We start from the raw sequence: 27,977 nt of genomic DNA, 5'->3' as shown, positions 1-27,977 counted from the left end.
AGATTTAGTTTGTTGATTACATTGTTTTTGGTGCTTGACCATGGCCTAGCCATGGACAGTGCTACAAAGTTCAGCTCTTCATATAACTCGTGCTTTTTCTAATAATAAAACAAAAACAAGAAGAAAACACAGTCATCAATATATACCCACATTGCCTCCAATTGCAGTCTGCATCACACCTGTTGCCATGGAAATGCCAAAAATATTTTGTTCAGAATTCCAAAACTATCAAAAGGCACCAGTACACCACTAGACCATTGTATGTGTCAAGTTTAATGAAAAAATTCTGAACGGTTTTAGAGTTCTGCTCCGGAAAAGATAAATGTGCATGGACAGGGTGCATTTTAATGCACCCCTGTAAACAATGTTGGGTGGGGTGGGGGGGAAGAGATAAAAAAAATTCCTTGTCTCAGTTATGACAAATATAACTTTATTAGGGCTATCTGTATCCAACAGAGATGAAGAGGTATCCTTTTTTGTGGCAACTACTCCAAAAGCAACAATAACACATAACTTCACAAAAACTTCTCAATGGAAGGGACACAACTCTCTGACAACTGACCCATTCAGAAATGATTGACCACAATTGACCCATTCTGTTTAATGAACATTTGCACAAGACTGAAAATGGTGGTTTTATTGTGGTGTTTTGCACAATGCACACAGAGTACTTTGGCCTACTGGGGACAAAACTGAAAATCTTCTCTTTAAGAAAATGGCTGTAATGATGATCACTGACACAGCAGGTGATTCGAAATCAAATGCCATAGCTGAATGTCCTGCAAGACTGACATCTTCCAGAAATTTTACATCTGTGCTTCTGTGAAGTGAGCTCATAGGTCAGGACATGTTCAAAGCTGTTTCTTAACCGTTCCATACAAGTAATTCATGCACACAAGGACACACAAGCAGCAAAACAACTCCAGATGATTACTGAGTAAAAAAACTACCTTCACTATAAGATCTCCAACATCTTATAATCAAACAGAGTGTCAATCCTGTAATTTAATAAAGTCTCTTATTAATCCATACAACTGCCTATGGAGCTGGAGAGATGTTTTTTCACAGCTTTGAACAGTTTTTCACTTATATCACAGCAAGTCATCTTGTGTGGGAGTTGAGTGACATTTATCACTTCGGTGAAACCGATGTCATGCTAACAGATAAAGGATGATTATACGATGACAACTTAGGTTACAACAAATTGCAGCACTGTAGATGACACAAATTAGAAGACAGATGCATATGTCACGCTGCTCAAAAATACTAAACTTCCTACATTTTAAAACTTTAGAGTAAATGTTTCCTGTCTTAAAACAAAACTTAATCTCAAACGACATCACATCAAACAAAACAAGAAGCAGAATGAGTGAGTGTAATAACGCTGTAGTGAATTCAGGATGATGGTTCATTAGATTGGCAACAGCACTGATGATGTGCCCAGTATGCTTTTTGGTATAGAAAAACAAAGAAATCTTGAACTAATAGCAAAATACAAGTTCTAAAATACTTCATAGGAAATACAGATATGCTTTCTATGCTTAACGAACACTTAAACAAGTTGCTGTAGAAGACATTGAGAAATGTGTCAGTTTGCAATGTTGCTTTCAAACTGCTAGAACAGTTTCCTGTGACAAATGCTTCATTACTTGAAATTGTGCTTCAATGAATTAGCAATGAGATTGGTAGATTTGTTACCAGTGTTTGCGCAATGCCCAAGGCAATTGCACAAATCAATTCCATTTTTTCGTGGTCCATTACCTCCAGTCGATACACGCAGAGAGAGAGGCTCAGAGAGTCTTCTTCAACAAACTTGAAGAAACAGCAAGGGAAAAGAATATCTAAATGCTATTTAAAAAACATTACTGACGCGTACTTAGGTTTTAAGTGTAGCAAATTACACACACAGAGTTAAATCTCTTCCTAGTTTACAAACATAAGCTTTAGAGGTTCTATTTCTCCTGACACATGCATCTTTCTTCGATTGGCATTCTAGAAGTTGGGTAGATGAAGGATGAGCACTATTTTTATGGATATACAACTTCTTTATTCTGTACAGGCGACGTTTTGACATAATGTTGTAGTCGAGCAAGTGTCACTACTTACTTCCCAACAGTACTTCATCAGCTATGTAAACACGTATGTACATCACTTCCATCTGGCTGCAATCCCTTATGTATATTATCATCACGTGCTTGATAATGACATTAGAATCTATGTCGAAACGTCGCCTATACAAAATAAAGCAGTTGTATATCCATAAAAATGGTACTCATTCTACACGCATCTTTGTAGTGTTCAGTGTCTCTGAAGCATGGATCAGAAAGCAACTGCAAAATCACCATGTTACAATATGTTGGCTTTCAGCATGTTCTTTAGGAAGGCATCAGGTATGAGAGACTGTTGTTTGTAGAAACAATGTCCTCAAGTTGCCTCTGAAAAACTGCATCAACTAAATCTGGCCTGGCCAGGTCCACAAAATAATGTAGGCTGATATGTACAAGAGACAACAAAGGTTTAACCTATTAACATCCACGGAACTGAATCAAACTTTGAACAAGGAGATACAATTATTTCTCTCCATTAAACCATGTATGTTATCTGTGCAACAGATGACATAGATCCCACCACATTACAATCAAAAGGACTGAACTAAAGTTTGAATGGCTAAAGTACACTCCACCTCAAGTATAAAAGGGTTTCTGAAGGAAAATGCATCAAATATTGAGACAGCATCCGATGGGTGCAGCACAGCACTATTCCTGACATGCATAGGATAGGAAGTCAATACCTGCAGCCCCTTGTGGAGGAGGAGCATGAATGTGTTACTACACTCCTTATACTTGTACAAACACTGATGAAAGTCCTGTCAACACTTTTCTGGTAGGGAGGGGCATACATGTAATGAAAAGCAAGGTGTACACTTGGATATCACACCTTCCTTCCTCATTTGTAAGTGTTTCCTTCTTCAGTTGCTTTCACAGCTACACAGGTAAATGTGCTGGATTTCATATCCTGTTGTCCTATTTGGACAGTAGTGTGTGAATTAGCATGAGTGCCACTTTGAACAATAGTGCAAAATGAGATGACCTATTGTGTCAGGAAAGCCTAAGTGTATCAAGAGAGATATGGTTAGGCTTAGCTTTTAAGAGCATTGCACTTTACAGCTTCATGCCTGAATGTATGGGTGTATGAATCTAATTTTTCAAGCCTGGACTAACAATGGTTTCATAGTACTAGGTCACTGACAAAACATGCCATCACTGTATACTGACTTCAAATTCATGTCTAGCAGTCCTTGTTTTAGACTGAAAATGATGAGTCTCAAACAAAAAGGGTTGGGAATAGATCATAACTGGACAAAACTCTGTCATACAGACTCATAGCAAACAGATCCTGCAAGGCTCTGCTGACAACAAACTATTTTCCTAAATGACTGCACAACCTAACCATATGACGACTGACTGATCTATTCAATACTTCAGCTGTGCTAAGTCTTGATAATTGATGGAATTATGAAGGCTTCTTGATAAAGACAGGTCAAGAGGACACAATCTCACACCTCTATTCCTCCTAAGAGATAAATTAGATCAGATTTGACAAGCCTTTCATCTCCAAACACCGTTGACATTTTAAAATTGATTCTTCTTGACACAATGGTGTCCTTTCAGTCACCAGTCAATATCAAGCAGTCTGATTGAATTTACCCAACATAGAATATATAGAGGAGCCTGCTGATTCCATTATCCTGGGCAAACTTGGTCCTCACTAGACTCACCCTCGAAGCACAGCATCCTCCAGCACAAACACAATGTTGAAGAGGAGTGTAACATTGGCCTGTTTCGGAACACTAATTATTTCACAACATTTTATCTCTAGCTATTTCCTAATCCTTTCAAAGATATAGAATATTTACCAGGGGATGAATTATGAGAGTATTTAACATGCTCATGAAACAGTGCCTTGTTGCAAATAGGTGTTTGTCATATGGTTCATATATTTAGTTCCACGCTGAAGGATGTTGACAGCGATGTTCACAATGAGTTGACCAGTCACAGACATGATAATGAGGGTTCCAAGACATGACAATAAAGTGCAAGATATGACAGCAAGGGGTTTCAGACGTGACTGTACAGACGTAACTGAAGTCCTAACCATGGCAATGGAGGTTCTAGCCATGACAACTGAGGTGCATGACAAGGCCAGGGATCACTTGGGGTTACTACTTTACCAGCTACAGCAACTCCCTGCTGAAAAATGTCAACCCTTACATTACTGAACATAATGAACAACACTTTATCTCTACAACACCATAACGAACTGTAATGATGGCTTGTACACCACATGTGACTTGTAGTGGAAATTTTTATGCATCCATTCCTAATTTTGATATGTCAAACCTATTCTGATCGAATCTTGCAATCAATGCAGCATCTTCTACATCTGCCATGAGAAGCAGGGTACGGTTGTCATTTGTGGCATTAATACATGTCCCTGCACTGATTAGAAGTGACACAGAAACCTTAATCAATATGTAACAAGTCACCCATTATTTTGTGGCAGACATGCATGCAACCTGTTGCCCACATGCACATTCAGTAATAATAGAGCCTCAGTGTATTCCCATGGCATTTCAAATAGGATCTTAACTATGCAGGTCAGAATGTGTGAAAGATCACTGGTCAGTCCTATTGACCAGATAAAGAGCCTGTAACCATCACTGGATTGTCGGGACTTGATTATCTGCACACAAAAATAACTGTTGTTGATATATGTGTGCAAGATGCAATCACTGGACAGTCTGGTCCAGACTTGGCCTGACTATCTGGTTAAAACTGCATTTACAAATTTGTAATAGTGTTGTTTGCAACTGCAGTCAATATGACAGATGTTTAAGTGTAACATTAATCCACCAACAACCACTACTGATGAGTGTTTCTGGTGTATATGATTTCCATCACTGGATAATCTGGTCCAAATCTGATTATTTACAGCAGTCAATAACGTAATATCGTTCAGTGTGGTGTTAATCCACCAACAACCATTGTTCATGACAGTGTTTCTGGTGTATATGATTTCCATCACTGGATAGTCTGGTCCAAATCTGATTATTTGCAGCAGTCAATAATGTAATATTGTTCAGTGTGGTGTTAATCCACCAACAACCATTGTTCATGACAGTGTTTCTGGTGTATATGATTTCCATCACTGGATAATCTGGTCCAAATATGATTATTTACAGCAGTCAATAATGTAATATTGTTCAGTGTGGTGTTAGTCCACTAACAACCACTGTTTGTGACAGTGTTTCTGGTGTATACGATTTCCATCAGTGGAAAGTCGGGTCCAGACTTGATTAACTGCTGACAAATGTTGATGACACTGTTTCAGGCATTTATGTTTTCCCTGCATGACAAGGCCACCAGCTGCAGCAGGTTTGATTTGACAAGGGTCACTATGGTGGTCACGGTGGGCTAAGTCAGTCAGAACATAGTGACCAGCTTACTGTCATTTACACAGACATGTTATAGTGAAAATTAATTCAGACCAAGCAATATACACAGAACATTAAGTCGTTTTGGCCCAAAATACTCACGTGTTATGCGAACTGGCAATGAAATAATGACTTAGAGGCTGTGTCATGTCGTGGCAGACTTTTTTATGCATTGGGTCAAAAATATCACATTCGTCAGACAGGAGGTATTCCGTGAAACCTGAAAGACAAAAAAAATAAAATAAATAAATAAGAGACATTAACAAAGACTGCAGAGATACAAACTTATCCCTAATACCTTAAAATGCCTTGTTACACACACTCGTTCCTATCATGAAAGAATATTGTTTTATGTCCCTTTCTGTCTGGCATCATCTTTCTTTAAAATATCTTAAAATGTCGCTTTTCAATCAGTCATACTTTTGAGATGAAACAGGAGCAGCAAGGAAAGTAGTTTGCATGATTAAACACAGCAGCAAATGTTCACACCACAGCTATATGCATCCATAATTAAGTTTAATACGAATGAATTAGTTCAAGGGAGATACAATATATAGGATAAAACATGACTGACACAAGAAGGTATGTGTTATGCATCATGTCACTTTGGTACATAATTATTGTACTGATGAATCATGATATGCCTAATGTGATACAAGATACAGTGTTTTTAGTTGATTAGTGTATAAGATGGCTTACAGAAAGTTGAAATATACATGCACATCACGCACAGCCTGGACTAAATAAGCCTGATGGGTAACTGCTATAACTTGCACCCTGGCCTCCCAGTTGGAAGAAGAAATGTTCAGATTAACCTGTACATGACACCACACATCAAGGCAGTGTCACTGAGATACTGCCAATTAATAGATTCTGCAGAATCTCGGTACCATTGTAATACAAGAAAACATCTTTCACGTTACCAATGAGAACATACACATGGACACCGACATATCCAATGTCACCTCATTAGCCTCATTAAGGTCAGTGACCAGAGACTGAGACTGATGCCGGGAAATTAAGACCACACCACCATCATTCATCTCAAATGAGACTAATCATACTAACTCGCAGTACAAAGAAAGCAACCTTCTGGCAACGTAACTATCCATCTGTTCACAATGTATACATATAGTGCCAGGATCTGTGTATGATTCTAAAACAGAAGCATATAGGATGCCAGTCATCATTTCCTTTTCTAAATTGGATTCATTTTAAGATTCCTAAATGCAGAATTGTAAAACTTAGGGTTAAAGTGTCTGCCAGTTATTCATTATTTCAAAAGTCAGAAGTCACTAGGTACAAAAACTTTACATAAGTTAAAAGAACAACAGCATGAATAGCAAATGCTTTCATGCAAATTTTACTGACATCAGCTGCTTATTTGTAGCCCATTATCAGCCTCAGAGTGGAGGGTGTTTCGCAAAACAATAGTTGCTGTATGTTGTTGAAATCCATGCAAAAGTCATGGAATATTGATAAATGATTGAGGCCAATCTCTAAATAAAGCTCTGTAGCCAATGAAACTTTCGTGGGTTTTGTTTTTGAAAGATAAAGTCACGTTCACTGAGTATGCAAGACAGCTTTAAAGAGTGATAATTGATATGAACTCACATACTGCTGTGGCATGGGAAAGGCTGTTGCATAACAGACACCCATAGGATCAAATTAACTAAAACCCAGCATGTATAAAGTAAACAGCTTTCACTAAACATCACTGTTTTGATCCTTAGCAAATGTTGAGTGGTATGTGCCATATCAATCAGCAAACAACATACAACATTTTAGATTTCGGATAAACAAACATTTTGGATTTCAGACGCCATTTGGGATTTCAGAGTAACATATGCCATTTGGGATATCAGAGTAACAGATGGCATTTAAGATGACAGGAAATGAAGTCTTAGAATACACTAAAGAAATACTAACTCAGGTATCAAAAACAGAAAGATATCGCAGCCAAAGACACATGCCAGATCGGTCTATTTCCACATTTCAGCCTACTAGTAAATGTCAGCCTGCTAGTGTCCTTTCCAAGTGAGACTGAACCCCACTATGATGGCACTTGAGACAGGCCCTTGTAATCTCAAATACAACATCCGACCGGTCAACCAGGATCATCAGAGTTTTCTTAAAGATCAGTGTTAATATTCATAGTCTGAAATAAAGAGAACTGTAAGACCGTATTAACATACAGACATCCCAACACTAAGCACGAAGCCAGTGTGGATATTTACAGCCTGAAATGATTATAATGTTTGGGCTGATGTCAGTATTTCAAGGATTGCAATGATGTTCAAATTACAGTCTGATTGAAATAAGAATATTCTGCCTAATTTACCATGCGAGTCTGGTCATCAAGTCACCATGGCCCTACAAAATATTCTCAGTAGAGTAGCCAGTAATCTTCAAAAACAATGAAACCTGTCAGTGATATATTGTTCATTTGCAATGGTATGTCATTCCTAATATATATGCAAGCATCATTGCCATGCCAAAGAAAGATCGAAACACAAATTCCATCATGGTCTGCACATGTACCACACAGCCCTACCCACAGACTGAACACTGATTGCCACTTTGCCTTACATGTCCCAAAATAGCAAGAGTATATGCATTACATTAGTCAGTCAGATTGATACAGTGATGTCTGGGATGCCACAATGATCTGTGGGGTATATACCTCCATCTGACTGCTGCACAATGCAGAAGCAAGTGTCCTGGGCAATACATTCATGACCAATTCTGTCCAGACAGTCACTGATGAACCCCTGGTCAGCATAGCCTGTGGGTGTGTGATACGCTTCTCAAGTAGTCCCCTACACTCCAGACCTCTTCACACAATTGGGATCCATCGCAGAATAAGGCAGATACGGACCAGACAGATTGTTTTCTTGTTCAAGGCTGCACTCAGCACTTTTCCAACTACTTACTGGATAATGTTTTGGACCATACAAACCATGATTCAGAATGTGAGCAATGACGGATACAGTATGGGTGCTCTAATTGTATACTCAACCATGTCTCAGCATGAATAATGTGATGTATTGTTTTCATCACTACCACAGATTCTATCTCAGAATCTTCACCGGGGGCTATCAATAACTGGACTATGTTCAGGAAGTTATTCAGTTGGAAAGATGGTAAAGAATCATTTCCTGACATTCTGAACAATATTTCTGTTACATCATTGACTTCTCGTAACCTGGACGAATCAAAATGAAGCATATGTATGACATTACCCACATTGTTGATGCTTGTGAGCATATGTATTGAGCTGACAAACCAATGGTCATGAATACTGTCAATCTGGTTCTGAAACCGACAATGAGCTAAAGGCTGTATCACTAAGGACGGAAAATCTGTACCGTAAACTGATTTGAAGGATAATCCTGCCGTATCACTGTTAGATCACTACGGGAAGTAAACAGATGGATGTCTCAGTTCACATTTACCTCCTTATTGAAGACGAAAAACAAGGCATGGAGCAGATGGACCAACCATTCAAGAAGTCCAAGGGATGTTACTTACAGCAAATTGTGGTGCCTTAGCTGAGTTGTCCATGAAGTCACTTTAGGAAGGAGGAATAGATCTCTCATAGCTATAGGAAATCGATAACGAAACTATGATACAAAGAGTGCTAGTATGCCACGAACACTATCAATGGGGTTTCCTTCTGCAGCAGTTGACCTTGACTTATCATGATGTCCAAGATTGGTCATGAGGTTTTATGGCCCCTTTTTCAAAATTTCAGCAATGGTAATGAGTAACCATTAAATATGGTAACAGAAAACAAGAGTCATCAGAAGATGACATATATCCCCATCCCCCACATAAGTGACAAGTCCAAGGGATGTTACTCATAGCAAATTGTGGTGCCTTAGCTGAGTTGTGCATGAAGTCACTTTAGGAAGGAGGAATAGATCTCTCATAGCTATAGGAAATTGATAACGAAACTATGATACAAAGAGTGCTAGTATGCCACGAACACTATCAATGGGGTTTCCTTCTGCAGCAGTTGACCTTGACTTATCATGATGTCCAAGATTGGTCATGAGGTTTTATGGCCGCTTTTTCAAAATTTCAGCAATGGTAATGAGTAACCATTAAATATGGTAACAGAAAACAAGAGTCATCAGAAGATGACATATATCCCCATCCCCCACATAAGTGACAGGACAAATCATCTGAAGGTTACCTGATACTTTTTTAGACTAAGTTTGAAGCGTTTCCATGGAAATCATTAAAAATATAAATTCCATATATCTGTAAACAGCCAAAGGCACCACTTCAAGATCTGTCTCATATATCTGCTAAAATCTGTTGAAAGATATCAGATGGTTTTCGAGTTGTGCTCTGGAAATGAAGCCAAGTCCGAATTGTTTCCATGGAAATCAGGAAAAATAGAAATGCCACAACTTTGTAAATAGCAAAAGGCACCACTTTGTGGTCTGCCTCACATATCTGCCAGGTTTTGCTGAAAGTTTTCGAGTTGTGCTCCAAATGAAGCCCATAACTCCATTTTTAGACTAAGTCTGAAACGTTTCCATGGAAACCGAGAAAATAATAAATCACAAAAGGTAACACTTTAGAGTCTAACAAGTCTTACAGAAAAATATTGAAAGGTTTTTGAATTCTACTCCGGAAACGAAGCCCATAACTCCGTTTTTAGACGAAGTCCGAAACGTTTCCATGGAAGCTGAGGAAGTAATAAAACACAAATACCCATAAATAGCAAAAGGCACCATTTTAGGGTCTGCCACACATATCTAAGTTCTACTGACAGATACTGAGAAGTTTTGAATTCTGCTCCCGAAACGAAACACACCTTTCATTTTTGAGACTAAGTCAAAAACGTTTCCATGGAAACCAAGAAAGTCGTAAATCACAAAACCCTGTACACAGCAAAAGGCACGACTTTAGTTTCTGATTGATATATCTACCAAGTTTGGCAGAAAATATTCAAAGGTTTTTGAGTTCTGCTCCGGAAATGAAGCCCACGCTACCCTTAGACTAACACCAAAATGTTCCATGGAAAAACAAAAAAATATAAATGCCAAAACGTTGTAAATAGCAAAAGGCACAAACATAGGTTCAGATTGTTATATCTGTCAAAATTGGTCTAAAAATATTGAACAGACAGACTATATTCCCCCTGGCATGAAAAAAGAGTATTAGGTCCCTTTAGAATCTGACTGGATTTTTTAAAAGAACCTTCAAACACTTCCTTATGGCATTATGTAATCATAACTTTAATGAGGCAACATCAGAAACAGGTTTTATGTACGGTACCAACATGCAAGTAAGAACAGCTTGTCTTTTGCAGCCAACAAATACACAGAGACTGCTGCTTACAAGTACTGCTAGGAAGAGTGTTTGGTTGTAAAGCTGATTTTAACAGTATTCTAGACACATCATGGAAAGGATGTATAATGAGGGAGAAAAGCTTGAAGTGACCGTCTCAGATGTTTACCACTTTATTGAAACCCATGAGAAAAGGGGTGGTTCTGACAGAAACATGACTTGGGCTAACCAGGAATACCATCAGCAATCACAAGTTTCTCCCTTGTCCAGGGGTACAGTGAACAGCTGCGCCTCAGACGATTCAGCCACCCAAGACCCCACACATAAGGGGAGACACTTATGCGATAGGTTTGTTTTTCAACAAAGCCAGGCAGTTTTGATGTCTGCCCTTGTACTGCACTTGCTGTTGGATGTCAATCTTTTTGTATGTACTGACTTCCCATCATCAGAAATATCAATACTTGTTTTACATAGAACAAGGAAGCTCTAGGAAATGAACCAATACCACATTTCATATACAACAATGAGAAAAAGTACAATGTTGCTGATAACTGCCACAAGCACAAGACCTGACCAGTTCTATGAGCTTGGCAGAGAGGAACATCTTCCATTATCCAGCGAGTCAGTAGATACACAAAAACAGAATGTTTTCTAACACAAATATTGGCAGATGGAATGATGAATTCAGTTCACTAAGTGCAAGGATGAATACCTGTTTGCAGCTCTATCACAGAGGCCTGTTGAGGCATCTGGGCCCACATCACTGACTGGCAGCTTGAGCAATGACAATGTCAGGGGTTGCTGAAGTCAGTCACTGAAATCTTGTGACTGCAGCTTTGTGTGTTACATTGCATTTTATATTCTAGGTTAAATACAGACAAATCTGGACAAGACTGTCTACTGATCGATATGATGATGTCATCTGGGTAAGAGAACTCTAAATCATCCGAACTTCACCATCTGATCTGTTCAGGGAGGCTTAAGATCAAGTTTCTTCTAAGCGAGTGACACTGGGGACCAATCTGCCCTTAGACATCAAATGAAGTCTCATATAATAAGCATAGGGAACTGTAGACATACTCTGCTATGGGATACCCACTGTGGTGTCTTCTGGCATGGATGAACACATGGCACCTGCTCTACACCCAGATCCCTACTGCAGTCAACCAACCATGGATAGTTTGGACCTGCACAGCATTGGGAATATCCCCAAAAGGCTCTTTGAACAAGAATATGGGACAGGGGGCCACCTTTAAAAGCCAACTGCAGTCTCTCTTAACATATACACTTCCTGTGCATCAGCATACCCACTGAGGTCTCACTGGGTGCAGGAGATCTACTAGCCCTAGGATACAGAATATGGTCCTGGGGACCTTCATTGCCTTGGTACACGAACTGTCCTCTTCCAAAAAAAAAAAAAATCCCAGCCATGTATTGTAAGCAGACAAACAAATCCTGTTATTGATGTAGCAAAGACACAATCACTATTCACATAAGCATACTTGTATTATAAATTTCTGGGTCAAGACTGACCTATGCTACAGGATTAGGATACAGCCAAGAGCTACATAAGCCAATGCTGTTGTTTCCCTGTGGAAGAAATTTAATCGTACCATTAAAGATGGAAAATGAAAAGAGCATTAGGTCCCTATGGAGTTTGACTGGAATTATTAAACAACCTTCAAACACTTCATGCACAGTACATTAAAGAAGTTAATTACTCTAAAAGCGTATTTTATATTTCAGGTTGATCCTGAAGGAGAAGATGAAGCAGGCAGATTACATCATCCTTTAATGTAACCTAACAGGAAGACAAGAAGAGACATAAGTCTCTGTCACAATTAAGGCGGACAAATTACATCCAGGTTCTTACATTAGAAAGTTTAATTCAAGAAACTTCTTATCAAATCTCTTTCTACGGTGTTACCTCCTTACACAGCTGAGAATGATTGATGGGATTCCCATCGTTTGAGAAAATCAATGTCACTGTAAATAGGGCAGTTGTAAATTATCCACATTGAACAGACAAGAATATTCAAATCGCTGACCTAACCTCACTACATTCCCGCGATCATAAACTTGATTTAAGTGCATAATCGCATCACTGAACTCTTTAGATTCACAATTTTCAAGATGTCCAAGATGCCGTCCTCTCATTGAAGTGACATTATTCAGTGATGGAGTGGCAACGTCCTTCGTCCAGACAGCTTGTTCCTCCAATTCTGGTCAGTTGTCCAACATGGCTGATCAGACAGTACTTCGTTAAGACTGAGAAGGATCTACATTAATAGTGATAACGATGTGGTGTGAGGCCAACTGAAATAGCCCAATGCTAACACAAGAAGTCCAGCATCCTGGTCTGAATTCATCTCCTAGCAATTCAAGGAATCTATCCTACATCAATTTTTCTATGAACGTGTTCCCATTGCTTCATAAATATCAAGAGTGACTCATCCATCAGTTGTTGCCTCATTAGCCACCATCCTCTTATTGTCATCATCATATATTTCCATTGAAAATTTGACAACTTATTTCATATCAACAAAAATAATTTAGCCCTCAATTTTTACAATTCATCTTTTAATGAATACGCTCTATTGACTGAAGATGCTGCACAATCCTTCCTGACCCTGCCATTCATGTGTGACACAGGCCAGACAAGCTGGTCTGTCCAAGATAAGCAACAATCTCACTTCACTGTGACATCGTCTATGCTCGACTGAAGTCCTTCCTGTCTGCACTGCCAATTCAAATATCGATAAAGGTCAACCGCCACTTCTATAGCAACTAGTTACTTCTGGCATTGTTGGATTATTTCTGTTGTTAAAAGTCTGATGTGTTACACTGTTATCGTTGTATCATGCAAAAATAGAGAGCTGTTTTGAACCGGTCTGTGTAACAAGTAGTGTTACTTTATGCAATACAATGTGTATAAAGAAATTTACTACTACTGCATGTTAATCCTTTATCAGGAATCTTATCAAACCATGTTCCATCACACCCTGGTTGATTCAACCCTGTCCATCACACCCTGATCGATCCAATCCAACCCTGATCAATTTAATCCTGGTCCATCACACCCTGATCAATCTAATCCTGGTCCTTCACACCCTCATCCATCACCATGGTTACTTCTGCCCTGTTACATCATACCCTGGTCCATCACATTCTCTTCCATCAAACCCAGTATCCGACAGTCTGTTTCACAATGACTTTGATGTTGTTGTATGTGATATATGACATTTGATTGCTGTTTATAAATTTTATGTTTCTTTATAATTTCAATGCCAGTGACAAGAAATGCTAAATCTGAAATGTGTGTTGAACTTTTATTCTGTGGGTCCTGTGAATTTTCAGGCAGACATCTGAAACTTACAGGGCCCAGTGTCATGTTTCTTTGACTCACCTTCAATGAACACTGCCATCGTACCTATGTAACTAAAAAACAAAAGGTGTTGGTCCACCAAACCTGTGTACATTAAGTTTTTGTCAACCCCACCTAGTTCATACAAGATGTAGTCTAACAAGTTCAGGTTTGCAAATCCATATTCTACATCCAGTGACTCAGCTGGACTGACTGATAATCTGCATAGCCTCAGTGGGACCAGAGTTACAGCACCTTCGGGCCCCTATGTAATTAATGCCAAATTAGACAGAGACAGACCAATACGTACAACACAAATAGTCTCCCTCACGTAACTTTCAATGAAATAGCCCTGAACCACAGAATTCTGAATGGCAAGCCAAGATTTACAGAGTTGTTCCCTGACCTTGTCTAGTGCAGCAAAGCCATATACTTCATGGTTGTTCCTTAACCATTCCTGCCACAGAGATAATGCCTTTTCTAGTCCTGCAAGGCTGCCTCTCAGTATATTCTGGACCATTTAGTCATTTAGTTCATTGCCCCACACAAAATGTTCTCATCGATCATTAGTGTGCCAATATGCACAGCTTACTGACTTCTTGGTATAACAAACATACAATACCAATTTTCCCAACAGCAAACCTTAAACAGCTAAACCCAAATAATGTGGATCAGTTCATTAGAGGCTACGGACAATAGGAGAGCAATATGTTTAGTGTTTGAAATAGCTACAGCCTCAAAGTTGCTGTTGATACCTGCATGTAGAGGTACTGGCAAACCTTACACATTCAACAGGTGGCATCTGTATCTCTAGTACTAGCATTTCAGCATACATGCGGTAGCCTAGTAGTTAAAGCCTTCACTTGTCATGCTAAGGATCCTGGTTCGATTCCCCACATGGGTACAAAATGTAATTTCTGGCGCCCCTGCCATTTTTTTGCCAAAAGCAGCCGAAAAGCAAACTCACTCAGCATACCTGCGCCCTTGGACCTACTCCTATTGGTGCATGCTTTGATATAGAACATATAGAGGACACCTCATGAAAACACAAAAATCAGACAGTTTGGCACATTTACGGATACATCTTAAACACTTCAGTATTAAAAGGAGCCAAATCTAATTCCATTTCTGATCAACACACCTCATCATCTATATAATGACTTGAAATGTTTTGCTATTCTGATATCTTTCCTTAACTGTCTTCACTTTGACTGTGCGAACCAAAATGATTCCTTGTTTGGAACTGTATTCAACAGAGAGGATACCTTTAACATTATCAAAACTAGGACTGATAAGATCGATAATTTGAAATATCACTGTCTGCAAAAACCATGAATGATAACCGACATGAAAATAATGTCACTGATAATATCGTTCAATGACGTTCACACACTTTGGTGATAGGATAAAGTTTAGATTAACTAAAACAATACACAAATTCAGGTTCTTGTTAACACATGCAGTGTTTTTGGTTTGGTTTTTTTTTGTGTGTATGTGCTTTTATTTTTTTTATTATTGCTAACAGTTACTGTTATGGACAAACAATGGCTATTTAGTCAACGATTATCTTTCTCTATGATCTGTAACGATAGCTACCACTAACGAAAATCCTGGCCAGTATTTATTCCAATGCCTCTATCAAGACTAGTCCATTTTCTATGGTGGAAGTCTCCACAGTCGAGACAGTCTTGTATTTAGAAGCTCTACCTGCCTGATTGTGAATGCTTAACTGTCTCTGATAACTACTGATAACAGTTATCTTATTTGGTAATGATTCATCTGCGTTGTTAACTGGATCTTCCCAAAGCCATTAGGAGGCAAAGCTCTTGATCCCATGATAGAAGCCCCTTAAAACCTACACTTGAATATGTAAATGTAACTGAATACACAGAGCTATGAGGCAGGAGATAGCCAGATAGGTCTCCTCTCTTTCCTAAAGGGAAAATGTCTGCACAGTCGATAAAAACTGGAGAAACTTCTTACACAACAAAAGATCATCTGGCAGTGTTTCTGTTTGTTTGTTTTGTTTTGTTTTTTTAAAAGGATTTTTAGTAAGAGATGTCAAAATGAAACTGAGTTAGACAACTATGTCAGAGAAAGCCAATGTGAACTGTAGAAACTGAAAAATTACAGCCAAGGGAAAAAGCAGAGAAATAGAAAAACTAAACCTAATGTAGCGCACTGTGCCCAACACTTTTGTGTTTTCTAGTATAGATGTTACAGACAGGCAGAGTTTGATATACATATTCTTTGCGTGAAAAAACAACAATATGTAAGCGTCATCAGGACAAAATGACACAACAACCTTTAAACACTCAAATCTGAGCCAGCCAAACCATCATGGATCTATGCAATCTAGCCAAGATAAACCATCACCAGCAGGGTCACATAGTGAAACCGACCGCTCTCAGAATCCCCACATGGACCAAAAACATATACCAATGATCATCCATCACAATAAGTAGGAACTTTCATCATGTAATTGTACCTTATTGCTGCAACTGTGACAGCCAGGCTAGCAATTCTCGAAACGTTGGTAGCCCTTCGAAGTTCTTAAGCCCATTCTTAACACATTGGCTACGACCAAAGTTAAGAATTCTTAGGGCTATGAACGTTTTGAGAATAAAGCCCCTGATCCGTGTTTTAGTTGACTTTTTACAATACTAATAGGCTCACATGGGGTTCTATTTTGCATATGAACTCCTGGGTTCATCTGTCTATAAAACTAAGGGTGAATATTCATCTTAATCAAGTTTTAACTACCATAAAGTCAATACAGCTCATGAATACAGTGTGTATCTAACAGAGAAATCTTCCCATGTCCGTTTGGTAATGAAATCTTGCTTTGCCAGAGTTTAGTTATTCATTCACCCATTCATTTATCTATTCGGTTATTCACACTTATTCCACCCATACATTTGTCCATTCATCTAGTCAAGCATGCATCAACTTGTCCATTAAATCTTCATGCCAATCTCTCCAATTGCATCCATTTGGCACTGTCACGCAATGGAAACTCACTGCATTACCAAAGGACCTGAATATGAAAGCAGGCAAGTCTATTTCAGTTTTCACCATTTCCAGTCTCATTAAACAATAAATACAGCAGGGCCTGATGATTTTCCTTGTCGTTTGGATTTGGCTGACAACAAACTCTCTATTGATCTCACCTTTTCTTAGGCTGAACCCTAAAGCAAACTGGGTTTAGGATTGACTGAGGGGATGCTATACAAGGGGGATGCTGAATGAAAGGGGGGTAGCACTGGGAACTCACAGAATGCTAGTTTATAAAAAGATGCTGTCACCTATTTTGTAGAAGAGGTCCAGTAAATTATCACATATTGATCCTTGACAGGGCTCCCAGGAGGCCTGGCTTGTGTAGATAGTGGGGGCTCACTTGACATACTACTGAAACCTGAATTCAAGCTGACGATCATTGAAAAAACATTGGATTAACAGTTTGGTGTGTGCTAAGTGTTAAAATTATACATACATTCTTAGGATTCTGCAGAGACATTTTTTCATATTTGGGCTGCTTTGGGCAGATTGATGTCTGTATTAAGATGCTTGGTTTATCTGGTTAGACTAAATCAGACACTTTCCACAAGGCTATCATAGCACTAGCATTGTTTACGTCTATGTTATAGTAAGCACAGTATTATCATGCTGGCATTGTAAGCTTTGATCACTACAACGAGACTCTGCCTAATTTCAGACAAGTGGAAAGATGGGTTGCTTTTGAAATGAATGTCTCTGTAAATATACGTTCTGTGGTCAAAGAAAGTGGGTGAGTATGGTTTTATCCCACTTGTTGCAATATTCAAGCAATATCATGGAAGGAGACACCAAAATGGATTTCACATGTTGTACCCACGTGGAGAATCTAAACAGGATCTTCAACATGATGAGCGATCCCTGTAACCACTAGGCTACTCTTACATACCACCCTGTCTACAAGAGAGACTTGGACTCACACAGCAGACTGAAACACGTACAGCAGAATCCCGTTCATCAGGAATCCTCACTGTCTTCCATGATGACAGGCTACATCCATACATTTCTTAAACTGGACATTTTCATGGAGAATAGTAACTGACTGAAGTGCTTTTCACTGTACATGGATTAGAATTTAATCAGTCACTGAGGATTAATGTTTGACAAGATTTAGCTTACTTGTTCAAATTTAGAAATTTATCAACATCACATATTTTGCTGTCTCTTATCCTTTACACAAGATGCCAAACCACACATATCTTCATATCCTAATAAACAGATATATTGATAGACCATGACATCATGAGCAGTGAGACTGGCACCAGGCAGACAGGTGATTCTAACGGGTCAGCAACAATCATGTACATGATACGAATATCTGACAGCTGCCAGTCCTACACTGCTCTGTCTGGTTGTCGGTCCACACAAATGAAATCTGGGATGTTGGACATGTCCAGCACAGCTATTAACTTATCAAAATCATCAGGCAGATGCCCTTCTACATAAAACATTCCTACCTTCAAACTTTTCACACTTGCCCAAATGGATCTATAAATTCTGCTGTTTCATAAATTTCCAAAACCTGCAGACAACAAGCTTTCAACAAGCCAACATAGGTAGAGGCAACAAGAGTTGAGAACAAACTTCATGTCACCAATCTTCATTGTTTATGATTAGTACAAAGGTCACACACATTCTTTCCCCACAGTAACAGACAGACCATGGCATCAACCGTGAAACCTGCTTCATGAATATTCTGGTCACTACCCGGAAGTCTGGCTTGGTCACAGCACACAATGATTGGTCCCAGTGACCTTTCTGATGTGGGTTAACTGATGTTGATTAGTTCCTTTGAAGCTGAAACTGATGTTTTCAGCCATTACGAAACCCCTGTCAGTCACATCATTCATGCTATCTATTAATGACTTATGAACTGTAGTGTTCTTGACTAAAATCAATTACCGCAAAACTTTAATCCTGCAATTTCTTTCTATCAAATGGATACAAAATTTAGTGTATTTGGAGTGTCATGCACCCGTTCAAATATGTACACCATATCAATTTCTATACACAAATCATCTTCTCTTATTCATACAAAAGTTCAACCTAAGAACAGCTTTTCCACATCGAGAAATAGGACCTCTCTTATCCACACCACCGGCTAAACAAAGTTAAACTCACGTTACAGTTCTTTCCTTTCATTACAACCACTGAATTATTTGAAAAGCAATCTATGATTCTTCTTCTCCTGCCATCCATCTTTCCACACTCTGGTTCATACATTTCACGACAGTTCAACCAATAGTGTGAGATCTACAGCACATTAACTTTCATCCAGCAACATCAAATCAATTCCAAGGACTGTTACGACCTATTTGAGATGTATTTACCCCTGCTCCAATATCAGCACACATTTCATCACAAATATGTCGAACCTATGGCAATATCCCATCACAGAACTAATCATGACAGCCACATGGGTCTTCAATTGGCGGCTTCTACCAGAGACGGTGTAGAGAAAAAGTGGACTGCCCTTTCTTGGGTTGTTTGCCCTTTCTATACAGAAATCAAACATCCATTTGATGATGCATCAGATGCATCTTCCCAGTGAAGGAGGTAGAGTAAGCACACCACCGGCTGCATCAGCTTATTAAAGATGATTGAGGTTATCATTTGGAACAAATTTACTCAAACATTTCAGATGTGTTGTGGCACTAATGTACATGATGCCTATATTGACGCCGTTATTGTATGTAGATGGAACCATATTGATATCAATTGCTGAAAATTGCAGTTATTCTGGCACAAATATATCACAAGTAATTTTGAGGCAATTAATCAGCTCGCGAAGCTTTTTGTGTTGCTTTTAAGCTTGCTATGCCGACTAATGATGTAGCTGGTGTTAAGCATTAAATTAGTGACGTATCATTGTTGAAGTATTTACAAGCAGGAGTTTACTTGAAAGTGTTTTTGCATTTATTGAGATATATAATTGGCATCTTGTGCACATGTGTTATTGTTGACGTTTTTATACTTCAAAATGTATCAGCATTTACAGAACTTACAATTTAAAAGGCTTGCCCACTTTGCTGAAATCTGTTTACACAAAGTATGCAGACTGTCTTGTACTTATTGCTACCTCTAAACCTTGAAATATCTTTTTTTTCATTGATCTGATTCACTGAAATTGTTCCAGATAACATACTACAAGCTTTATTGAATGAAGTATTAGCATACACTTGCACTGTCACAATATGTATGAGAGAAAAAATGTACAAGTTGACAAAAATATGTCATCCCATTCAACTAGACTATCCCAGGCACTGAAAAATGTTCAACAGCCGTGTGAACAAAGGAGAATCACTGTGAGAATATGATGTGATGTGGCAGAGGAGCTCGTTTGGCAGATATTTCTAAGAGATTCCTAAACGTGAGCGAGTTTGGCTTTATGCCGATTTTAGCAATATCACAGTGAAGGACACCAGAAATGGGCTTCAGGATTATTAAATACATCTGAATAACAAAATATTAAACACAAAAGAACACCAGAGAATGCCGAGTGTCTTTTATCCTGCAAAACAGATCCACTGGGAATACAATAGGGCAAAAGAGAAGTGAAAATTAGATGAATGCAGGAATTGGGATAGGCAGGGTCCATGGGCCATTTTGCACATTAGAATAAGAAATGGCCCGTTCAAATTCTGAAGTTTACTATTGATACATGGGCAGTGGCCCATGCCATATTCAGAAAAACGGTGAATAATCCTGAAAATGGCCATTGTCAAAGTTTTCTATCCCAATCCTTCAAAAGGATAAGCATTTCCAGTCCTTCTAGTACCGCATGCCACTTGAGATAAGAGATCACGAACAATTTGGAATGAATAAATTTCTCTCCCAACATAATTGCAGACAAGATAAACTGTAAATGTGAGTTATAAAGTCTGAAGAAACTTTCTTAAAACATGATGATTACAGATACAAGCAGACATGCGAATCTGCAGAAGATACCTATGATATTAAAAAAGTGGGGTACCAAAATCAGCAACCATGACGACTACATCTCCTTCAATATCAACTTCATCATCGCCAACTGAATGCTAACCCTACTCAACACCATAATTCAGCATCTGAAATTAGCTGAGAGAATCAATAAAATACCACCATCACGTCATTTGAAATTAGCTCTGGCACCAAGGGCTGGTAAAAAGACATCAACTTGTCGCTCAATGTCACCTACATCCACTTGGAACACCATGGCTCTGTCAACAGTGACCTTCTAAGTGACAATGTTGCCATCACCAACTGAGGCAACCCAGTTACAGGGTGATAATTTGTCATCACCAACAGCTCAAAGCTATCACAGATCATCAGCTCGTAGACTTACACAATGCGTTTACACAGATAACAAACAATGGTGACATAACTTTGTCAGTATTAACAGATGTAGATACAGGCAGATACAATTTGAATCATGTAACAAAAAGTTGTGTAATCTTTCTTCTTCATCCATGTCATAGAATCATAGAATCTAGAACAATTGTTCTCTCTCTTTATGGGGGCGAGTTTCTGATGCAAGTACAAGACAACTGTTTTAAATTCCGCAGGAAATACTGAATCAGGATCCAGCCATAAATAATGTGCAAAGGTAGCATTAAAGGTTGAAGCAATAACCTGGACTGAGAAATGTCCCTGGTTGTGTAACGCGAAGGCCACTGTCTCTTGCTAAGTTGCCAGATCTTATTTCAGTTGGAAGTGAAACTGATGCAGTGACATAGCAAGAATTATCTTCAAGGTTCTGGAGTCAAGGAGGTGGTGTGGACTGTGTTAGCAACAAGTGGAAGGAAAACATGCTGGTAAAAACTAGGGAATGGTTGGCCACTTTGTGAATATTTATTGACAAAAAGTGGCCATACAACACATCGAGAGAAACTACTGGGACTATTAGTATAGGGTGTAGTGGTATTGGTGGTGGTGGTGGGATGTGTCTGTGTGGATGGATGGATGAAATGATGTTTCTGAGCTATGTGTTCAGAAGTCTCAATATACCAGGGACCACACATCACTACTAACTCTGATCAGAAAATGGACTTACCATCAATGCCAAGTTGGCCTTTCCTTCGTCCTTCTTTTGAAGGTTCAAATTTGTTGATGATATCCAGACATTTATCTTTGGTAACTCTTTGCATCTGTAACAAGAAAAAAACAAAATTTAGTCGGTGTAAGAGCTCTTGAGTTACAAGACCATCTCTCACCTACCTACTCCGGTAACACGGCAACAAAAAGACATACATCAGATCGTATAACCTTCATGAGAGGCATACAACTTATGATATCAGAGCATAAGCGTTTGACAGTGAGGGACACTGACACCAGAAATGGGCTTAACACATAGCATCCATGTGGGCATCGAACCTGGGTCTATAGCGATACAAACACTTTAATCACTCGACTACAACACCAGCTTTGAAAAAGGGATGCAGAATTTCTGGCAAAATAGGAAGTGTTCTTTCTCGCCATAAGATCTGGGTTAGTTAAGTTTCCGGTTAAGTTGCATTCTTTCTCTGACCTTAGACCTTTTCTATTTTGACTCACTGGAAACATGCAAGTGACTCACTTGGTTACTACACCACTTTAAACAATACTTCACTCATTTCACAAGATTAAAATGGGAGGAAATATCAAATTGATGCAGCTCTTAGCTGTTTATCATCATAAGGAAACCGTTTAACATGTGTATGGTGTGACAAACAGAAAGACCAAAAACAAGGCCAAACCCAGATTCCATCCAGGAATAGCAGTTCCTGGCAACATGGAAAGAAACTCTCAACTGCATTTTATGCCACTTTTAGATACCAGCGATATCATGCCAGGAGACACTAGAAATGGGCTTGATACTCTGTCCATGGGAGGGGAATAAAACCTGGGTCTTTGGCATGAAGAGCAAAGACGTGAACCACTAGGCTACCTCATGTCCCAATTATGAACAGAAACTTCCACTCTGCCTTCTATCTTCCCAAGATGTCAAATGCCATAGTAAATGAAATGAGTGTAACTGATACAATAATACATTAATTATGACTAAAATAAAACATAATGTATGGTAAAGACTTTACACAGACACTATCACTGTGATCAAATTTAAACCTTCTACAAGCCAGTGATTTATTGCTTCTTAAATAGCCCTGATTAATTCTTCAGCAACTATGAAGGGTTTTGGAGGCCAGTACAAGGGATTAACCCCCATTAAACAGAATGATTTCCCTTGCCTATTAAGCCAGACATTAATGTAAATATTCTCTCCAGCACATTTCTCACTTTATGGCACTTCAGGATTTCAGAGTCACACAATTAATTGTATGCATTATTTATCACCACAGGGTTTGGCTGCTATAAAAACTAGCCACACTTAATTACATTCTTGATTTACATATCATCAATGTTAAGGAACACCTCGATTCTGGATTAAAATACAAAGCACTGGCATATTGAGTACCGACCATTATCAACTGAAGCTGATGCTGCAGCTGTAGATTTTGTTCGTGAATTGAAAAACAAATTACACCCTCATCACGAAGTTGATAAATGTTTCAGATTTGGCAGGTTGCTTCCATTTATCACGATCCAACAAATGGAATGAATTTCAAATGGTTACTTTGTGTGATTGGAAAAATCAGATTGACCATTTTACACAGTTGGATATTTCAAAGATTTTCAAAATCGCCATAGTGACCTAAATTCAGCATAAAAGTACTTATCACAGCACCCTAAATAATGACAGAGATTTTAGGGATCACTATACAAAACATCAAAATATCTTCAGGACTCTAACAACAAAGAACAAATGAAGGTATTTTCAAAGAGACATGGTCCAAGACAAACCTATACTTGGTCCAGTTAGAGCTGTTCTGCTTGTTTTGTTGAATGTGTGTTGCTGAACCCCCGGATGCCACAGGGACATATATGTCCTTTCTCTTCAACCCTCACTTTGAAGTCCAATCAAATTTATAGCTTACAGATTTTCACTAGCAGTAAATGTTTTGGTAAAGTGATAAAAATATCCAACATAATTTATAGTTACATTTCATTAATAACATGGCTGCTTAGTTCAGTCAAGTAAGAGGGTAAAAAGATCTACTTTAAGTTCAAGATATTCAATATGTTAACAGATGTCTGATATAAAAGAAAGGTGTTCACAGAAGACTTAAAAGTATACAATGTCTTCAACAAATATATAGTTTAAAGTGAACTATGAGCTTTAGCTATAGTTTCCTAGTTGTTTCTTTTTCCTAAATCGCTAAAGTAATCTATACAAAGTACATCAAAGACTGATGGGGTTTAACATCGTACTTAAGAATATGTTTTACTCACATGACAACATGCATGCATGTGTATATGTGTGGCTTTTTCTCCTAGGCAGGACTTCAGCTGTGTGTGTGTGTGTGCGTGTGTGTGTGTGCGTGTGTGTGTGTCTGTGTGTGTGTGTCTGTGTGCGTGCACTAGATCACTAACAAACCATGCCACAGTTACACATGGATATTCCACTCAAGACACATTATGCTGACACTGAGCCGACTTTGTTTTATCCATAAATGCCAAGCGCTAAGCAGGAAACAACAAGTACCATATTTTAACATCTTTTGATATCATGTGGCTGGGGACTGAACCTGCAATCTTCCTCTCCGGACAGACTATTAATCACTACACCATGGAGGCAGTCAAGTCAGATACGATTCAATGACCTATGATGCTCAGAATCTTGCTCAATAAGAGAAGTTACTGCTACTTTTAAGTAAGACAGAGTCAATCCTGAAAAAAATTCCTACTTGATAAATATAGAAACATTAAACTTATCGTTAACCTGAGGTATAACACAGGAAAACTACACCAGGTGGATGTTTTTCAAGTGGACGGCAATTACAGTGATGACTATGGTAATAATCCTCATCTGCCTGACTATCAAACACTCTACCTCACACAATTTAATAACCACCATACCTGACAACAAAACCATCAAATATTCCAGATGTATCCGAATCACATCCTTACTGTCCAAAGAAACAGGGAACACCTTGTTTAAAAACGGCAAAACATAAAAAACATGAGGGCTCATGCCTACAAACTGGATGAAAATCTACCAAGTGATTTATTGTGGCCAAAGTAAAGAAGCACAAAATGATCCTCTTTTCCATCACCTGACATTCGAAGAATCGACATTTATATTAATCACCATGCTACATCTGCAAGTAGATAAAACTGACGTCTTCAATGAAGCTCATCTACATTGCTTCATAATTGATTTTCTAAATATATCCTCAATGTATTTTCTGGCCCTAAAATGCAGCAGTGTTTTCCTGCAATAATATCTGCTGGTAAAACATGAAGCTAAAGCTGACATCAAACAGTGAAGGGTGATGTCTGCAGAAGGTTTTAATATCATGCGTGTTTGCTGCTCTCTCAATATTAATTGGCATGACTGTTCAGTTGCGTGAAGCTGGTTATTGTGGGCAGACAGTCCCACCTTGGAGTGAATGGTCAACCCGGTCAGTTCACGTTGAGTCAGCTTTGAAGGATTTACACATAATTGGGTCCACATAAATCCACTGAACTCAAGAGTCATCAGAAGATGGCATATCACCCCGGCCCCCACATATTTGAAAGGACAAATCATCTGACAGTTACTTGATGTACAGCAATAGGCACCACTTCAAGATCTGTCTCATATATCTGCCAAGATCTGTTGAAAGATATCAAATGGTTTTCGAGTTGTGCTCTGGAAATGAAGCCCATCCCTCCATTTTGAGACTAAGTCAGAATTGGTTTCATGGAAACATGGAAAAATGTAAGTGCCAAAATATTGTAAATAGCAAAAGGCACCACTTTGTGGTCTGCCTTGCATATCTGCCAAGTTTTGCTGTAAGATATTGAATAGTTTTCGAGTTGTGCTCCTGAAGCAAAGTCCATCACTCCATTTTGAGACTAAGTCAAAATCGTTTCCATGGAAACTTGGAAAGTGAAGACAAAAGTCAGTAAATAGTAAAAGGCACCACTTTAGGGTCTCCCCTACATATCTGCCAAGTTTTGCAGAAAGATATTTAGAAGGTTTTGAGTTGTGCTCCAGAAACGAAGCCCATCCCTCCATTTTGAGACTAAGTCCGAAATGTTTCCATGGAAACCCAGAAAATTATATATGGCAAAAACCTGAACATAGCAAAAGGCACCAAAACACTGTGGGAGCACACCAAAAATGGTCTTCACAACTTGTGCCCATGATGGGAATCAACATGGGTCTTCGGCATACCAAGCTAACACCTTAACCATTAGGCTACCCCACCAGCCCGACGTCATAGTAGTGACATGACATCATAAAAGTGACATAGAGCACTTTACAAAACCTTCCAGCGATGCATTTGACGTCTCTTTATAAACGTTTGAAAAATTAGAATAGTAAACACTTTCATGGTTTGTTGTATCTGTGGAACAGTACAGCCATGTGAGGAAAAACAGACCATTTCAGAACCACCCACACTTAACAAACCACTTCACTCCTGTGAGTTCATTTAGACATGGCAGAATGGAGTGTTTTCAGTGTATTTCAAGATTACATGTAGAGTAAATTAAACATTTAAAACTGCATGCAGGTGGAAGGTCTCAAGTGTTCAATTCAGTTAAGTTATCAGGTAGTCTATGTGAGTGTTGAAAACGCAGTATGCCTGTCTTTCAATTATTCTGAAATAATGGGAAAAACACATGCATCCAATTTTTATGACAGTTCATGAATCATCTGGCAAATGCAAAACATGCATAACTGGAGCAAACAAAAGTACACATCTACCAAAAACGAAGGCACATTATCACTGCTGGAATCATGTTCTATCACCAATCGTGACTTCCTGAAGCTATTTCCAACCCAGTATCTCTACATCACACTGTCACACTAGATTCATAGTGCAAATGCACTTGGACATAATCTGTGGACAGCAAAGAAACTACTCTCAGGACCCCTTCCTCCCCCACCTCAAACTCAAAAGAATTGTATAGATGATAGACATACGACAAACTAGTTCGTATTTCAAGTATTTCTCTTCATTTTCAAAGATTCTTGACATACTCAAGGCGTTTAATTTCCAGATTCCTCCACTAAAAGAAGTGATGAGTCTGCGTGATGATGAAAGCCAACAGTACAAGTAATATGCCCTCAAGATGAGCAGATTGTGACCAGTTTGAAGGAAGCTATTCTCCCAAACCATGTCCTTGATTAAAGCTATCCAGCTCAAGTGTATTACCGAAGACTGCAGGACATGCAAGACTTTGATCTGAAGAACCAATACAGCTCAGTCAGTTTGTCTGACTTGCACAACGAATGAGTTATTGGGTCTACCCGACAACGTTCCAATACACTTGGTCCTGTAAGTGATCAGATGGGAGACGATGCAGCTAATGCAGGATGTCAAACTTGAGTTCATTTAAGAAATATGGTTGATATGATTGTTGGAGTGGAACAGTACACAAGTAAGTCTTGGATACACATAGCTGCACGGCATAGTGGTTCATGATGGATTCAATAATATTTCTCTTGGTCGAATGCATTTCATGAGTAAACTTCCAACAGCATCCAGAAAAAGGAAACGTTCAAGGACTGAATGAAAGTCGTACTTATTGACATTATTCAGCTGATGAAGACTGGGCCTCATATGACCAAATTCCATGATGTGTAAAGCAATTCATGGTAAATTTGTTCCATTAAAACCATATTTGTTAGAGGCGTAGCATCTATTCTGTTTAAGGTGGCAAAATGACAATCACTACATCACTAATTCACAA

General features: G+C 38.7%; 1 protein-coding gene across 1 annotated transcript in view; it reads right to left on the bottom strand.

Moving 5' to 3' along the window:
- LOC137260630 (inactive phospholipase C-like protein 2) overlaps window positions 1-27,977 on the bottom strand; it is a 70,927-nt gene that overhangs the window by 34,626 nt on the left and 8,324 nt on the right. Inside the window, exons 4-5 of the mRNA XM_067798228.1 lie at window positions 22,249-22,342; window positions 5,597-5,714 (exon numbers count right to left, since the gene is read on the bottom strand). Coding sequence (XP_067654329.1) covers window positions 5,597-5,714; window positions 22,249-22,342 — 212 coding nt within the window. The remainder of the gene's footprint in view (window positions 1-5,596; window positions 5,715-22,248; window positions 22,343-27,977) is intronic.

This window comes from Haliotis asinina, chromosome 14 (assembly GCF_037392515.1).
Source record: "Haliotis asinina isolate JCU_RB_2024 chromosome 14, JCU_Hal_asi_v2, whole genome shotgun sequence".
Lineage (NCBI taxonomy): Eukaryota > Metazoa > Mollusca > Gastropoda > Lepetellida > Haliotidae > Haliotis > Haliotis asinina.
The sequence above is the reverse complement of the archived record's forward strand: the minus strand, read 5'-3'. Positions and strand labels throughout refer to the sequence as shown.